General features: G+C 39.0%; 1 protein-coding gene across 6 annotated transcripts in view; it reads right to left on the reverse strand.

The window, feature by feature from the left end:
• Window positions 1–1,625: 1,625 nt before the first annotated feature.
• LOC114232800 (nuclear body protein SP140-like) overlaps window positions 1,626–17,973 on the reverse strand; it is a 32,976-nt gene continuing 16,628 nt past the window's right edge. For 4 of the 6 annotated variants that reach the window (XM_054723302.1, XM_054723301.1, XM_054723303.1 and 1 more), the window contains 9 exons: window positions 16,676–16,729; window positions 11,464–11,568; window positions 9,486–9,625; window positions 8,047–8,094; window positions 4,346–4,461; window positions 3,553–3,664; window positions 3,162–3,239; window positions 2,823–2,951; window positions 1,626–2,048 (listed from right to left, as the gene is read on the reverse strand). In XM_054723302.1, coding sequence (XP_054579277.1) covers window positions 1,953–2,048; window positions 2,823–2,951; window positions 3,162–3,239; window positions 3,553–3,664; window positions 4,346–4,461; window positions 8,047–8,094; window positions 9,486–9,625; window positions 11,464–11,568; window positions 16,676–16,729 — 878 coding nt within the window. In that variant the 3' untranslated portion in view covers window positions 1,626–1,952. Of the gene's footprint in view, window positions 2,049–2,094; window positions 2,673–2,822; window positions 2,952–3,161; window positions 3,240–3,552; window positions 3,665–4,345; window positions 4,462–8,046; window positions 8,095–9,485; window positions 9,626–11,463; window positions 11,569–16,675; window positions 16,730–17,973 lie in introns of those variants that run through there. The other 2 variants (XM_054723300.1, XM_054723304.1) reach the window with 2 other exon arrangements.

Below are 17,973 nucleotides of genomic sequence, written 5' to 3' on the forward strand. Positions count from 1 at the left end.
GACAGGAAGAGAGAAGGATAGAGAGATAGAAACACCAAAGATGAGAGAGAATCATTGATTGGCTACCTTCTGCATGCCTCCTACTAGGGATGGAACTCACAACCCGAGCATGTGCCCTTGGCTGAAATTAAAACAGGCACCCTTCAGTCTGTAGACCAATGCTCTATCCACTGAGCAAAACCGGCTAGGGCAAATCTGATATTTCTTATTCCACTTCATCTAGTGTGCACTGTGTTATAGCAAGCCTCTAAGAGCCACCCAGGAACATATTAGAATCATTGCCCTTGGACCTTGCCAGGCTAATTAAACTCTGTGGCCCAGGAGAGTGTGCCTATATCAGCATCCCTCCATCACTGTTTCACATTCTAACATTGTTTTTCCAGGATCCACTCCCACACACAATCTCCTGACACCTCTTAGTACATGTTGGCCAGATCTGCAGCTCTGTTGGAGTAAACCATCTCTTCAGCTAGCAGGCTCATCTAGAATATTCCTAGTTTGGTCTTGCTGAGAGAACTCTGCATAATTGTCGTTCAGACAAGATGGTGGGTAGGGAAAAGGTCTGTCTACAAACAGGGACAGGGGTCTCTTTTGCAGGACAGTGGGTTCAGAAGGATCTAGAGTTCAGAGTTCTCTGGTGCATTTACTTAGAAAGCCCCACTCTGAGTTTTAGGTTTTCATGCATTCTTTATCAGGGATTTGACTTTGGCACAAGAAGCCACCATGAGCTTAGAATTCAGTCTTCTCTGAATTTCTATCACTTTTTAAAAATATAATCCTCATCTGAGCACATGCTTAGACAGAGTAAGAGATAGAGATAGAGATAGAGATAGAGATAGAGATAGAGATAGAGATAGAGATAGATAGAGATAGAGAGATAGAGACATTGATCAGTTGCCTCCCATATACATCCTGATCTGGGATCAAACCCATAATCCAGGTATGTGCCCTGACAGGGAATGGAACTGGCAAACCTTTCTCTCCACAGGACAATGTTTAACCAACTGAGACATTCTGGCTGGACAGAAGTTGTGTCATTCTTAAAATTAGTGCCTGCACCAGGCCTTCCACTGTTTACCTTACAGTTGCAGGTGGTAATTAATATATGTAATCCTGTCATGCATTTTTAAAAATACTTTAATGGAGCTTAGAAATAGCCACCTAGACAGGCCGGTGTCATTCAGTGGTTGAACATCGACCCATGAACCAGAAGGTCAGGGTTTGATTCCTGGTCACAGCACACGCTTGATCTCCAATAGAGGGTGTGCAGAAGGCAGAAGATCAATTATTCCTTCTTATCATTGATTTTTCTATGTCTCTTTCCCTCTCCCCTCCTCTCTCTGAAATCAATAAAAGCAAATTTAAAAGGTTTTAAAAAAGAAATAGCCATCTAACCATACAGTTCTTATAGTTACTATTTCTTTCTTTTTAAATGCTAGACAATTACATCAGTACCTCTTCCCCTACAGGTGAATGTTTATGCAACTGCACTGTTTTAGTACATCAGGATCTATCAATAACCATATGGCTAGACAGTGATCCAACTCAGAACTCCATGCTTAGGGATGGCTTGCTAAGATGATTACGTGAAGCTGGGTTCCATAAAAGCAAAGCCTGAGATAAAGTCTCTTAATTAAGTGATTTATTGTGAGAATTCTCTCTTATTCTTGTGAGGGATAAGGGAAGCAGGATACCATGGAGGGAAATGCTAAGCAAGGATGTGGTCATAGCTGGTGATCACAGGAACATGAATCACTTCACATGGTTAGTTCAGACTTGGCACTGGGAACAAACCCCCAGCACAAAGAGATGTAACCTTCAAGTGACTCTGGCTTCATTTGGCCCAAAACAATACATTGGGAAGAAGTGGCATTAGCAGCCAACATTCATAACAGTGGGGGAATGAGAAATCTGCCTGAAAGTGGGATTTTCCAAGGTATCAACAGCATCCACTACACCAGTGAACTGTTCTGATTTGTTTTCTGAATTGCAAAGACTTCTTTGAAATTCTTCTTAAATTCCTCCTTTATTAGGTCTGAGTTATTGTGCTAGAAAAAAAAAAAAAACACAGACAAACATAATGATGTTCAATATCATGTCATTAGACGACTTACAATTGAAAATGATGAGGACTCTTGTCTTAAACACCTAAGTTACATTAACCAGGTGAAGTTTAGAAAATCAAGCATCTAAGAGTATCTTTTGTTTCCTAAGAGCATGATTAAGCCTTGTCTGAACAGAAATGGGAAATCATTACTACACGGATGATTCTTAGTCATTGGCTTTGGTTTGTTTCTTTTAGTGAAAGTTAGAAAAGTAATCTAAGGCCTTAGTGATAATCAAATATTACAGATGTACAATCAATGATCTTCCTTTTACATTGTCAATTCTATTCTCCTCTGGTGATATGTTGTTATATGGTTCATTTACAAGCAAAGAAATATGTAGTTTGGGGCCTCTGAGAGGTCTGACTGAGTATATTTGGGGAGAAATAAAAAGGATAACATGACTTTAGGAAGCAATTTTCTCCTCAGGTTTGGAATAGGGAGGGCACCACTGTTCTCAATGGCCACTTGTCACCTTTGAGGTGAGGAATGAGCTCTCAGGTGCCTGGAGTCTGGTTGCAGGGACAACTCCTTATTCACTGTTGCTCTCTCTGGTGAGCTTAAATCCTAAAAAAGAAACCCAGTCACTTTCTGAATCCTTGCTTGTATAGGCTTGCCATAGGATGAGGGAAACTCTAAAATCTCCCAGTACCAGGAAATGCAGGCAAAGTGACTCAATGAGTAGAAAATGAAATGGAAGCAGGGAGAGCCACTTACCTTAGAATCCTGAAAGATGTTGTTCATGTCAAGCACAAACCCCTTCACTTGGGAATAACTTTTCTTTAGATTATTCTTGATTTCATCCAATGTCCTAAGTGTCTCTAGGCATTGAGAAGCCTTTTGAACCTGGTGAAAAATATACCAATAGGAGCATTACTGACAAAGTTCAATGTCTACATTCTGTGGATTTTCATAAAATCTAGAGGAAATACAAGGTAAAGGTAAAGGCAGCTCAAGCTCTCCCTCCCATGGGCCTTAAAACACAGATTTCACAGTGTCTATGTCAAGGTTGGATAACATTATGGGGCTTACACATGGTTTGTTGTTGTTACTCACATAATTTTGATGTGGAATATTCGGAAAAATGTTGGTCTCGAAATGGCAATAGGCCTTTAGGAGTAGGAATTCACATTTCTGAAAAAGAAGGAGACTGTGAATGAAAAGCATCTTGACAAGAGTGAGCCCATATGCATGTCTAGGCAGATGCATGAACACAGTAGTCTTCTGGAAGTTTCCCCAAACAGGGATTGTTCTTGGACACTAACATGTAATAGCTGAGTTGTTGTTTCTTTGTTTTGTTTTGTTTTCTGTAAGCAGGTTCTGGTGAGTTTTCAGTGTGGTTGAGGCAGGGTCAGAAGAGCAGGCACCCTTTGAAACCCTTCCCCTCACCCATGACTGACTTCTCATGTGAGCAACAGGGAGATGTCTTGGGTCAAATACAACTCACCGACTTCTCTTCAGGCCCCATCTGTCTTGCCAGAACCTCAGATTCACTGTAACACTGCTGACTTCGTGAAGACACTTGAAGTATTGTGCAGAAGGTACATCTCCAAGGTTTCCTGAGATGTCAGATATCAGTGAATGAGGCAAGCCTAGAAACACCTCCATTCCCACAGCTGCCAATGTTCTCCTTTCAGGAATGGCTGATGGGCACAGCCAGGGAATGAAGGGACACCTCCCAGAATCTCCAGGACTCTCATGTGGTAACTCTGGTCCTTAGAGTAGCAGCATGGGTTTATGGGCTGGAAGATGGTGTCAAGGTGAGTGCGGGGCTCCACTTTCCCTGTTTGAGCTGCTGAGAGCACAAAGAGCCCTGCCTTCAAGCCTGAATATCAGAGAGTGGGCCTTAACCCCTGGAGGCCTCGTGCCTCCATTAACCAGTTGAGAACATGGCAAAGTAAGGGAAACTGTCCTTATTTACTGTCTTTTCTGAATAAGCACAGAACACAAACAACTGGCATTTGCACTCCTGTGAACAGGAGTCTGTGGTGGATAGTTCTGGAAAGGACAGTAGTGATATGTAGGCGAAGCACCCAGCTACAGACTTCAGCCTCCTAGAGGTGAGAAGAGAACAGTAACTTCCTACTGATCGCATTTTTAAACAGCTCCCCGCATCATACCGCTAGACCCTTTACCCCTGACCCTGCTCTTCCCCCATCAGAATACAAGGAGAGACTGTATTGGGAGTGTGCATGGCAGGAGGAAGGTCCTTGCAGGAGAAGGGGGTGCATCTCACAAACCTCTCAGGTTCCACAGGTGGGATGTGACAGTCCCCATGGAAGAAGCTGAAACACCAGCTGCATTTGAAGAGCTTTCCTTCATCCCCACAGATCTTGCATTTGTCTGCGTTTTCCGGCTAGAAGGTAAAACAATGTCTGTATCCCCCGTGAGACCCTGAAGACCAGTGCTGTGGGAATCTGGAACTCATTGCCTTTGTGGGAACCTGCATGGACAGTTATGTGCTTCCCCCTGAGCTGTGAGCCAGCTGCATGGAGTGGAGGTTTCAGAAAAAGAATTCTTGGTCTGTGGTGAAGTTCAGGAGGAGTGACCTTTGTGACCAGAAAAGGTTTTCCTACAAAACCAGAGATTCTGTGGCTGACAGGGCAATGTAACCTGATATTCCAGGATAGGCAGGGTTACCCCATGGTCCCCTGGCAAGGAGCATTGTTTAGTTGGCAGACCTTTCCAGGGGAGTTTGTTGTATAACCCTGCTCATCCTGGAATAACAGGTTTCAGTGCCCCTGCCACCCACAGAATTGTTCAAACAAGCCAGCCACAACCTTCCAGGGAAACCAGGGCACATCTCACCCTCCACAGTCCCTGGATGCTCCCTCTGAGGCCTGCCTGGCTGGCCCTGGCCTCCTTTCTCAGTCTGGGAGTATATGTGACTAATAAACACCTGTCAATTCCTCTGTCAGGTAACAGATGCTGTTATTTGCCATCCCCCAAACTGTTGGTGGATATGCATCCCTCATTAATGGGGTGAAGAGGATGTGATCAAAACAGAAAACCACCTTTTTTCTCTTTTTTAAAATAAAAAGCAACATTTACATATGAATCAGTAACTATGCTTGCTCCTGGTTGCTTTCCTGGTTCTGCCTTCTGAGAGAATCCAGATAGTTCGAGAATAACTTGGTGATATTCTATCACAGATAGAAACATTCTGTCTACTCCATGGTCTATTGGAGAAATTCCTACACTCTTGTGACCATCTGAAGTGACACAAAAGAGACTGGTTTGAGGACTGGCTCATCCACTGAAGAGTACTGGGTGGAGGGAATGAGGTCCATTGAGGAGCAGGAGGAAGCAGGGATGACAGCATCCAGCTATCTCCTCCATGACTGTTTCTCTTTTCTCCAAACATGTGTGGCCCATGCCATCCCTCCATCAGCCTCACTGCTGTATCTCTTTCATTTCTTGTCCTTCTCTTCCTCCAACATTTAGATAGAATCCCTCAGGTTTCCATCAAATCACTCTCAAAGCTGCAGTTACATCACTATGTCTCCAGCTCCCAGATGTCTATCCTGTCTTTTGCATTTGTGCACATCCGTATGCTCCCCCAGCATCTTCTCCTGGGCCCTTAAAGCACACCCCAAACTTATCCAGGCAAAACAATATATTATCCTCTCCCCACACCCACTACATGTTCTTTCCTGGTGCTTCCATTTCATAAAACATTCACCTTCTGCCACAAACCTGAGAATCCTTTCTCATTCTATACTCCCAATAGCACCCAAAATTCTATCTATACACAATAATTGCTTAGCTTCCTTTGTTAGTTCTGTCATCCCTCTAAGGTTCACTGAACACAGGTCTGCTGACACCCTGAAAAATGGTTCCAAACCTAATACGTAATGAAAAGTGATCTGTTTCTCAGTCTGTATTATATCTCGGTTAAGAACATACAAATATCAGAAATGTCCTTTTAGCAAATGGACACAGTAATTTGGAAAGCAGATGAAAAGTTGCTAAAAGTTATTTTGAGTCTTGTTCCGGACTTTTGGACGGAAATTTTTATCTTGGGGAAACAGGAATCTGGTCATTTCTTTTGCTTTTAAAAGTGGCCATATGTGAGCCTGGCCGGTGTGGCTCTGTGGTTGTGTCAACCGATGAACCAGGTGGTCACAGTTCGATTCTTGGTCAGGGCACATGCCCAGGTTGCAGGCTCAATCCCCAGTCTGGCGAGTGCAGAAGGCAGCCTATCAATGATTCTCTCTCACCATTCATGTTTCTATCTCTGTACTTCTCCCTTCCTCTCTGAAATCAATAATACATACATATATATGTATTATTCCCATATATGGCTATCTCATATATGCCCATTAATATAAATATATATATATATAGCCATTAATATATATATATATATATATATATATATATATATTTCCAATATTTATATGTTCAATGAGTAAATAAATGAGTATTGTTTCACTTCGGAAAAGAGATTACATGCTATCTCTTTAGTAAATATTAACATAAGATAAATGATGGTTTGGTGGAGTATATCAGGTTAATTGACAACATAGAAGCTGTCACCAGAAAGTACAGGTGGCCCTCATCAGGAGACAGGAAGTTGTTGAGTGGTGCCATGAGTGACATTTAAATTTCCAGAAACCAGGAGGCTTTATCAACAAGACTAGTTCTGGGAGGCAAAGAGGATCTACAGAGGTAGTAATGGGTCCTGAGATCTGTCACTTTGGGTCATTTCTGTTCTTAATCAAGGAGACACAAAATATAGGGGCAATTGAACCTTGTTGCTGCAAAGTATTGCACCCATGGATAAGGACAGAACCTGTGCATTGGAAGTTGAGTACTAGCTCTTTTAGGTACTCCATGTTGAGTAACTTTGGATGCATGGAGAATGGTGGAGATACTGCTGTTTAAAGTAGTCACTGAATAGGTCAAACAACAATTTATCTTCAATAAACCCAGTGTATAAACTGTCCCAAGGACTGGTAGTTCAAAAGAACTGGACTTCACATTTCTGGAAGATAAAGTCTCAGTAGCCAGCTATGTGCAACCTTTTCTAGAATTTTCACCTTTCCCTCCTTTTCAAGTTCTCATTCATGCCCAATATTAGAGAAACCATCACTTTGTCTTGAATCTACATTGCACGTTATGTATTTTGCTTGTTGCCTTAATAGCCTTCTTCCATAGAGGGATAAGTCACTTTCATGGATAGACAGGTGGCCTGCACAGCCCCTGAGTAGAGGCAAAGGGGTGGCGTTAAAGTAAACAATTTTCCAGGTCAGACCCTCATGTACGACACATCAATCTCCCAAAAGCTCACTTTCCAACAACACCATCCTCATGAAAATTGCCAATAATTTCTGCTTGAGAAAGAATTCTGTATGTCTGTGTGTATGTTTTATAGAAGGATGGAAGATGATGTAAAAAATAAGAAGAAAAATATGCTTTGAGTTTCCCATCTTATGAAATAGTACATAGTTTTGTATATGACCCAATATAGACTCTGTACTAGACCAGGTTCTTCTGGATGATGGTGGGCAAAGTTTTGCTCCATCAGATTTCATTAAAGTTAGGATATAATAACCTTTATGAAAAAAATCTGGGTTGAGTTAAAGATGAGCCTGTGACATAATTAAGAAATGTCTTTATGTATGCCATACTTATGTTTGCTTTTACAACTTGGACTCCCTGACAACATCTGCCACTATAGCTAAAACTCAGCTTTGAGATGGCACCTTATTATTCTCATCTCAAATGGTTTACCATTCAAAATTGACCTTGCATATAACCGAATGTTCAACAGGACAAATCTGAAGGCACTTGCAAAATAAATAACTTAATTAAATGAAATAAAGGCAGGGGAGAGGAGAAGAGGAAGAAATGTTAAATACACAACTGAGAAACCATAAAAAGATGCTGTAATATAAAATTAGTTATGTAATAAGCACTTGTATAAAGTAATAATCACCTTTTTTATCTTGCCATATATTCTTGGAGGTTTAGGTAGAAGTTCTTTCTAAAAGATAAAAATATCCAAGCATATGGTTAGCCTGTTTTCATGTTTTGTGAGTCTGGCATTGCAACCTCCTCCCAAATATTTCTACTTGATGTCCCCCTGTCAGCTCAAACCAAGGCATCTAAATGAGACACCATCTCCCTCTACTCAACTGTTCTTCTAGAACAGTGGTTCTTAACCTTCCTAATGCCGCGACCCTTTAATACAGTTCCTCATGTTGTGGTGACCCCCCAACCATAAAATTATTTTCGTTGCTACTTCATAACTGTAATTTTGCTACTGTTATGAATCGTAATGTAAATATCTGATATGCAGGATGTCTTAGGCGACCCCTGTGAAAAGGTCGTTCGACTCCCAACGGGCTCGCGACCGCTGTTCTAGAAAGAAGATTAACTACAGGAGAAAGGGGATTCTGGGTACAATCAATGGTACCCAGAAAATCATCTTCAGAACCTTTTTCCTTGCTCTTGTGTTTTCCCCCTAAGTTTTAAGAGCTTTTCATTCATAATCTCTTTGACACCTCTCACCTCCTTTCTACATCCACCAGTGCTACTCAAGCTTAAGTCCTCACACCAGGGCTATTCAGTCATTACACATGTATCCCATACCTACAGGGTGTAAGACACTCTGAACAATGTTGGTCCCAAAAAGATGTATAAAACTAGAGGGATCTAGAATAAGGGATTGCATGGAAGGGCACGTATAAAACTGTGATAAGGGCCTTAATAGTGAGGTCAGGGGGCCCAGGGAAGGGATGACAAGGCAGGTCAGTCAGGGAATATTCAGAGAGGGTAACATTGGAGCTGAGCATTGTAGTTTGACTATAGGTTTCTTGGGCTGAAAGACAGTGAAATCATTTCTAGGCCCCATGTTGTCTGAGATACTATTTTAAATATGCCACTTCCCACCTCAGGAGATCTTCCTGGTTCTGCATTGTTTATGCTATGCATTTAAACTCTTTAGACTTCCATTAAATCCTTCCACCAACAACCCCAATTGGTGGATTATGCTGTATCACACACAACCTATCTACCTCAACCCACAGAGCCACATTAGTCATGGTTCTGGTTTTCATACCATTCTTTTTTTCTGAAGTGCCTTCTGCACACGTGTTTGGCCATATACTGCCTCCTTTTTTACAGTGCCTAAAGTTGTCTGCAAGCACCTAAAGTTGTTTGACCTTTCCCTCCTCCAGGATCCTGCATCTACCTCAACAGAGCCTCTTTGACAAATCAATGTGCTGTCATGTACTAAGTTATGAGTGTGGGACAAGCATAATGTCGGGGCTTGGGGTGTTAGCTGTCAGTCAACATATATTTGGCAGACAAAAAAGTGACCTATCTTAGAGTGCAACTAGGAAAATCACTTCCAAGCTTCTGTTTCTGTAATACCTCCATCAGCCATTTTAGGGTTCTTCTATCGCAGCGCATGCTGTTTTTCCAGTTACAGGATTTGTAGCCTGCTTTAAGTTCAAATTCGTGTAGAGTGAACCAATTTCCATCCTGGCTTCTTATACACTTCACCATGGATCCTGTAAGACCAGGGTAAGTTGAATCTGAAACCTCTTTGTCCTCAGAGCTCAGACACTGGCTTCCCACTACATTTCATCTGAAGTCACCCAATTTGGGTTCAAGATCACTCACTAGCAGAAAAGTCTGGCCTCACTTTTCATACTTGAGAATCCCCAAACCCAGCCTGTGAGTCCCCTCCCAGGGGATTTCTTGCTTTGGAATGAAATATCAAGTCCTGGTCCTGTTGCTCACAATGGCTTCAAAGCAACATCTGTGTCCTGTATTACAGCAATTTTCTTCCAGCTCATTGGCTTTATTGAGCAGATACTTTTCATATTATTTTAAATATTTCATATTATTTTAAAATCAGCTACCCTGAAATCATGGGTAGCTGATTTTAAAATAATATGAAATATTTTTTTCAGTGGAAAATTTAACTTATATATAAAAGATAATGTTACACTTAACAGTATTCATTAGAGAAAAGGAAATAAAAACCTCATTGAGATATTACATCACACCCACTCAGATGGCAGTAATGAAAAAGACCGACAATAAGAAGTATTGGTGAGAATGCAGATAAATTGCAGCCCTCAGATTTCACTGGTGAGAATATAAACTGTGGAAAATAGTTTGTTTTTTCCTCAACAAGTTCAACATGGAATTGCCATGTATTCTGCAATCCCATTCAGAGTATATAACAAAAATAATTAAAAATATATGTTCACCAAAAACTTGACACAAAACAGCATTATTCATGATAGCTAAAGAGTGAGAAAACCCAAACTTTAGATAAATGCAATACTGAATATCCATACCATGGACTATTATAGTATTTGACAATAAAAAATGAAATATACTACATTTGGTACTATATGTATGAACCTTGAATACATCATGCTGTGTGAAAGAATCACAGAAAAGCACATGTCACATGAGTCTACTGATATGAAATGCTTAGAATATGCCAGTTTATAGGTCATAAAATAGATTAGTGGTTGCTTAGGGCTGGGTAGTGGGGTGAGGCAGAATGGGTATTGACTACTGAGAGACATGGTGTTTCCTTTAGTGGGGGACAAAAAGGTTCTAAAATTAAATTGTGATGATGGTTTTATAACCTTGTGAATAAGCCAAACAAACAAAAAACTCAACAGTGAATTCTACACTCTAAGAGGTGAATTATATGACATGTGAGTTACAGCTCAGTAAAGCTGTTTAAAAATAGTTATGATGCAAACATTTATTTATATTAATTGTTCACAAAGGAATATTAATAATAATCTGATATGAAGTTTATCATAATAGACAATTATTGGAAAGCTTTATGTTAAAAATCACAACACATTTTATAGTCAATATGTAAATTAATTCTCAAAGTCATACCATGAGGTGGGTTTTTAATTATTATCCATTTCTTAGATGAGAGGTTTCAGGCTCAGAGAGGTCCCATTATTTACTCAGTCACTCTTTGCAGAGTTGAAGCTGGGACTCACATTTTTCTGATTCTAAACTTTATGAACTTCTCACTACATTAAACACCTATCCTGATTATGGCTTCCAAAAGGGGTATAGGATATGAAGGTGGAAGCTAATTCAAAGCAAAATACACAATATTTTCTATCCACAGACTGACATTTCTGCATTACTCTTTGCTTCCTTGGGCATACTCATGGAAACTTCCATGTGGAAGTGAGAACTTATGCACCATTTCTTAAAGTGTAAAAATATCATCTTTGGGACCCCAGCTCTTCTCAAGACAAAACTGGATTCCAAATTCCTTGAATGATCAGGGTATTCCATTAGTTTTTGTGATTCCCTCACATAGTGGTTGCAGATTAAAGTAAACCTTGAAACCTACCTCGTTCAAATTTTCTCTTAATTAACAAGCCCGTAATCTCTCCACAGGTCACAGGAAGTATTTCAGCACCAAAATCCACATTCGCATCCATGGGCTCTCTTATCCCTGAAAAGAGAAGTTTCTTCATTGTGTCTCATTTTAAAATTGCACACATAAAAGGTCCTCCCATGTTGAGGTTGTTTCTATAAAGACAGAGGTTCTTAGGAAATTTTATTTCACAAATCTCCAGAGTTTCTAAGTTTTTCTTTCAATGGTATTTTTGTTGCATAATGAAAGATGTCCATCTTCATCTCACCTCTCAAACCTCATACAATTAGAATGCTTTAGCAGAGATGGGCTTCAATAAAACTGTCTTAACTCCCAATCCAGTCAGTCCCCTTGATTCTTACATGACAATGAAACATACAGGTACTGTCATGTTCTGCCAGAAGCTCTCCAGCTATGCTATTCCACTGCAGTTAGGTAGCTGGAGACAAAGTCAAAGACTGTACATGCAGCTCCTGTTTGAGTTCTGACTCGGTGGCAGAGAGGATAATGATGGGTAACTTAATGGAGATGGTGTCTACTTAATATTTGTGTTCCCTTGCTTTACCTCATTTTTTTCTCCTCATCAGCTTTCTCCAAAGCTGAAAGAGGAACTCAGGAAACTCTAGAACAATCTTCAATTTGGATGGCTAACTGGACTATTGTTGTCTGACAACGGTGTGCCCTTTATCAAAAGCTACACCCAATGCTCTGATCATCTAACTCTATGACCTCATCTCCTCCTGTCCACACACTTCTCTATTATGGCTCTTTGGTCACTGAAGGCTGTTGTCCCCAAGGAAGGCAGAAAGGGATCAGCTCCTTCCTGCATTGTGATTAGGACAAAAGTGATTGGGGATTAATGGCATTGTATTAGATCAATTTTGAAAATCTGAGTTCTGTTCTGTTGGTAAGGATGCTTCATTCTTTCCCATGCTTCAGAGTGCCTAGAGAATTTGTTTATATTCTGTGGAAATGCCTTTTCCCTGTGTGTATCTGACCCTTTTCTGCATGAAAAGTCTGAGTGACAAATGATTATTAGAGAGAAAGATGAAGTTGCAGCCAGTGGAATTGTACACACAGAGTTTTTAGCAGAGAAGGAAGAGCAAAGACCCAGCCACCTGAGGAGGAAACACTTAGGTAGTATGGGAGATAGAGAGGCATAATTATATCTGGGCTTCACAACTGTCCTGAGTCTTCTTCCCAGAAGGAAACCTCTCTAGTCTAGCTCTTCAGTGTAGAATGCAGACACAGATCCATGAATACAGGAAAAGGCATAAAAAGGGCATTTCAACTTATGAAGAAAAAAGTGGTTAAATGTATTAACCACTTTTACCTACTTTCAAATATTCTAGAACCAAATATAAAGTCTTTAAAACCTTTAGGTGGAAAATATTTTTATATAAAGTCATAAATTTTATATAAAGCCATAAAGGAAAACCCTGACATATTTAGCTATCTAAAATTTTTAAACTTCTCTAGGAAAAAACATACAATTAAAAACCTAAAAAATTAACATTAAGTGAGACAAAATATTAACATTATACATTTGCAAAATTTAACATGTAATATATTAATATACCTATTCTTGGACAGGATGACCAACATAACAGCAACACTGGTAAGACAGATACCAGGCATTTGTAGAAGAGAAACAAATGACCAATAACCAGTGAAAAGTGCTCAACTACACTAAAAATGGTAGTAATGCAAATTAAAACAGGAATGAAATTAAAGTATTTACAGTTAAATTGGCAAAATGTGTGCTTGATATACTGATTAAAATCAGGGAAATGTAACAATATGAATAGATTAACTCAGATAAGTAATATAATTCTAAATATGTTAATACATGGGTAGGAAAAATCTGGAAAGATACACAACAAAGTCTATAAAGTTCATAGATTTTAAACTTAAAAAGCAACAAAAATGTGAGCATTTAAAAATATATAAATTTCTTATTTGAAAGATGTAATCATATAAAGCCAAAATATTATCTCTCTCTTTTTTTTAATCTTATGAAAGGTGGTAGTTCTCTGATGTGGCTTTAATAAATTCCCCAAAACTTTGTAAACTAAAGCAACACAGGTTTTTATCTTATAATTCTAAAGGTCTGAATTAAGTTTCACTGGCCTCACATTAAGGTGTCCACAGGGCTTTGTTCTTTTCCGAAGGCTATCGTAAGAAATTTTTTTTTTTTTTTTGCTTTTCCAGCTCTAAGTGCTGCCCACATTTGTTGACTCCTTGCCTTCTGCTTTCATCTTCAAACACAGCCACATTACATCTCTGATTATTATTCCATAGACACAAATCCTTCTCTGCACAGCAGGAAAGTTTTTCTGATTTTAAGCATCTACATGATTTGACTGGGGCCGCCCAGATTATCCAGATAATCGACCCATTTCATTACCTTAATCACATTTTCAAACTCTCTTTCACCAAGTAAAGAGACAGATTAAAGGCTCAGGGACTTGACATGGACATCTCTGTTTCTGTTGGTATAAAATTCTCAAGAACCTTATCGGTCTCCCATGTATGTCATGGGGATTTGCTCCATGACACAAGAGGCTCCTCCACAGATGTTTCCAATATAATCACATATCTATATTTTAGTTCAGCTGAGATGGCTGAGATATATGAGCTACACGCTTAGTCTCATCAAAGAATCTTTCTGTGACTAAATATTCTGATCTTTCACTGCTTCTGAGACTCTAGCAAAAAGTTGTTCAGCCACACTCTCAGTCATTCTACAGAGCACACTTAACCTGACAGAGAATCTCAATTTTAGCATCTTTTGTAGTCTGTGTAAGCTAAGACAATCCAAATCATCAAGTCCTGATTTCTTTTTGTTGAGCAATTCTCCTCCCCTCAGTTTATTTTGTTCTTCACACATTTTACTTTAAGCAGCAAAAAAAGAAACCAGCTTCATCTTCATCACCTAGAAACCTCCTTAGTGCATATCCAAAAAGTTCTGCTTTCCATATATCTGCAGGACAGGATTTTGCTCCACTTTCTGTCACTATATAATAAGACTTCTCTTCCTCACGTTTTCAAAAACATATTCTTTATTCCCTTCTGCGTCCTCACCAGTCATACCTTTAACCTCCATGTTTGTACATACTTGTGCTGTTCAGGATGACTTATGAATTCTCTGAGACAACATAGATGTTCTCCTCCATGTCTTTCCTCCTTCGGAGTCCTCCCTTGGTCTTTACCACCCACATTTCTACAAACTGCTCAAGGCAATCTAGGCTTTTTTTTTCTTTCTCTAATCATTATACTTAGAATTCTCCTAGCCTCTACCCCACTGCCCAAAGCCATTGCCACATTTTTAGGAATGTATTATTTTCATATTGCTGCCATAATAATTTACTATAAATAGTGGGCTTAAAACAACACAAAATCAGTATCTTATAATTCACGTCAGAATTATGATATGGCCTCACTGGGATAAAATCCAGTTTGTAACAGACTTTCATTCCTTTCTGGAGGCTATAGGGAACAATCTGTTTCCTTGATTTTTCTGCTTCTTAAGGTCACCCACATACCCTATTCCCTTCTTCCATCTTCAGAGCCAGCAACATAGCATCTCTCTGACCATTCTTCCATATCACTGTCCCTCTCTCCATACCCAAGAAAGGTTCTCCACATTTTAAGGATTAGGGGAGTATATTGTGGCCACCCAGAGAATCCAGGATAATCTCTCTCATATTTCAGCCACCCAGAGAATCCAGGATAATCTCTCTCATTTATGGTCCCTATTTAAATTAAATCTGCCAAGTTTACTTGCCATGTAAAATAACAGATTGCAGGTTCCAGGGATTAGGGCACGGACATCTTTGAGAAGCTATCATTCTACCTACCACAATATTATAAGTAATAATAATGATGAAACTCTGGTATTTAAAAACTTATTTCTATATCAAAAGCAAGCAAAATCTACTCACTCTTATTTTTTTTACTTCAGCTTTTTCTAAATAGATTTGTTTCCAAGATCCACAGTAACGAAGAAGAAGAAGAAGAAGAAGAAGAAGAAGAAGAAGAAGAAGAAGAAGAAGAAGAGGAGGAAGGAGAAGAGGGAGGAGGAGGAGGAGGAGGAGGAGAGAGAGAGAGAAATAAAAATAAATAAATAAAAGTTGCAGATCTTAGCATGATTTATAGTGCAGAAAGCTTGAGTTTATAAGGATGTTTCATTTCTTGATTCTCTCTTTCTTCTAAAGTAACTAAAAACCTTCTGAACTGAGAAGTAGGAATCCAGGAATGGCCATGCTCTTCCTTTATTTCTCAATAGGACTTTGAAAAACACCTTAGTATGTCAGTTTATGAGGGATAGGAACAGACCTGGTCTTAAGATCCTGTCCAGGTCTTAAGATTTTATGAATGTCAGAGTCCTCTCATCTGGGTCCTCAAAGAACAGTGGGACTACTTTATCTTTTATTGGCATAAAAATGCATTGCATTGCTCTTGTGCCATTGAACTTTTATACCAATTAGCTCAGCCCACCAAATGCAAAATCTCAACACATTATTTTATTATTTCAAAGAAAAAACAAAAATATTTGGACAAAGCTTGTGTATCAAAGAAAGATTCTTGTTACCTTTGCTTATAGGTCTTTTCAGGTTGCCTTGACTAAATAGATTTGTTTTCAATGTCCACAGGACAATGACCAATGGGTGCATGGGAGGATGCTGACCAAACTGAGCCACACTAGCAGGGCTTCTCTATTTTCTTTTGGCCCTCTGTATTTGGCACTGATCCTCTTTCTTCTTTTACATGTAGCTTATGGATTTGTGTTCCTGTCTATAATTGTACAATATTTTAGCTCTGCTTCTTTCCCAAGGTGGTCTTACAAATCTGTAATTGAAGAAGGCAGATCTCTCATTTGGCTTCTTCCCAGAAAGACTTTGTGAAATAGAGTTACTCCCCCCTCTCCACCTTCTAGAAACCTTTGGAATATTTACTTGAAAAAAAATTGAAATTGTATTGAGTTTGAGTGATTGACCTCTTTAGGTTTATTTGTCACAGCCATCACAAATACAAAAGTTAAAATATGAACAATATTAAATTAAAGCAAATTTGTATTTTACTATAAAGGAAATAGGAAAATATTGCAACAAACCTTTTGTAAAAACAAAAGCAAAACCCTGTTCATTGTAACCATGAAAAGTTTTCATTTGCTTGCTCTTACCTGTTTTACAAAGTATTTTTCCTGCTGTAGGTGATTTTCTGAAATCAATGGGTGCTATAAAGTAAAGGAGAGAGAACAGTATTTGTTTACATTAGTCTTACATAGTCTTATCACTACTCACACAACAGGTAGGGTTTGTGATAATTTTAATGTTGAGATTATCGTTTTTTTCTCTTTCTCTCAATTGTACCCATTTCTGTGCTCTGGGCCATAATGCTGGGCTCCTGCCTGGTTCTGCATTTGACTTTCCAGGTGAATTTATAAATGACCCTCAAACACCTCCAGTATCCTCCACTATTAATGCTGGGATAACTTACTTACCCTATCACCCTGTTAATTTTTGTGTGAAAACAAAATGAACTTGTATCTACAAAAACCCTGTGAAAAATCAAAATGTAAGTCAATAGTTTAAGTATCATTTAAGTTTGAGAGTAGTTGGTCTAAAACATTTTTCCATTAATAATTGTTAGCACAAATTATTCTTTGAAGACGATCTAATTTTTACAGTAATGACAATATTATCAATAGATAGTGAAATACTGTGTTCACTCACTATGCTCTATAGAATATGAACACTTTAGCATTAATAGATATGACACTGTATAGTAAAATTGGCTGTTATTTATTAGTGTGTTATTGCTACATTTTCAATATGTTAATTGAATATGTTTATCCAGTCAAACTACCACTTATAATGCCTCTTGCTTCCTACAATTTCCCAATAGGATTGAAAAAGCTAAATGCTTAAAATTGTATCCAAGAAGTAATGAATCAATGCATATAGAGAACTTCAGAAAAAAGATTCATCCTGAAAACAGAGCTCTGGATTTAGACTCTGGATATTTGTCCAGAAATACAATCTTATCTGATACAATTTAGAGTTATAAACAGGTGGCTTCTTGGGTCTCTCCTCCTTTGCTTGATTCTAAGGGATCTAGTTTATTGATTATTGAACAAGGAATAGGATTTTTAGGTGTCTCAGGAATTGATGGAGCATGGAATTCCCTAATAGAACTTGAAAAATCATCAAAACCCATGTATACCATGGCATGCACACAGGCCATCTGGTCCATTCCTTTAAGTCACCTGCCTTGTAGGTGAGGGGTTCTCCTATTCCCTATCCCCAGAGCAGAAAGTCACTGGCAAAGAACACCTGTACTCTGTTTGAATCTTACCTTCTTTCACTTCTCTCTCTTTTACCTCTTACCCCTTCTATTGTCATTTCACAATTCCTTCACCTGCTGTTTCTTTGTGGGGAGACCTTGGAAATCTTGTGTTAAGAAGCATGTTGGTAGAGA

The sequence above is a fragment of the Eptesicus fuscus genome, chromosome 11, assembly GCF_027574615.1.
Source record: "Eptesicus fuscus isolate TK198812 chromosome 11, DD_ASM_mEF_20220401, whole genome shotgun sequence".
Taxonomy (NCBI): Eukaryota; Metazoa; Chordata; class Mammalia; order Chiroptera; family Vespertilionidae; genus Eptesicus; species Eptesicus fuscus.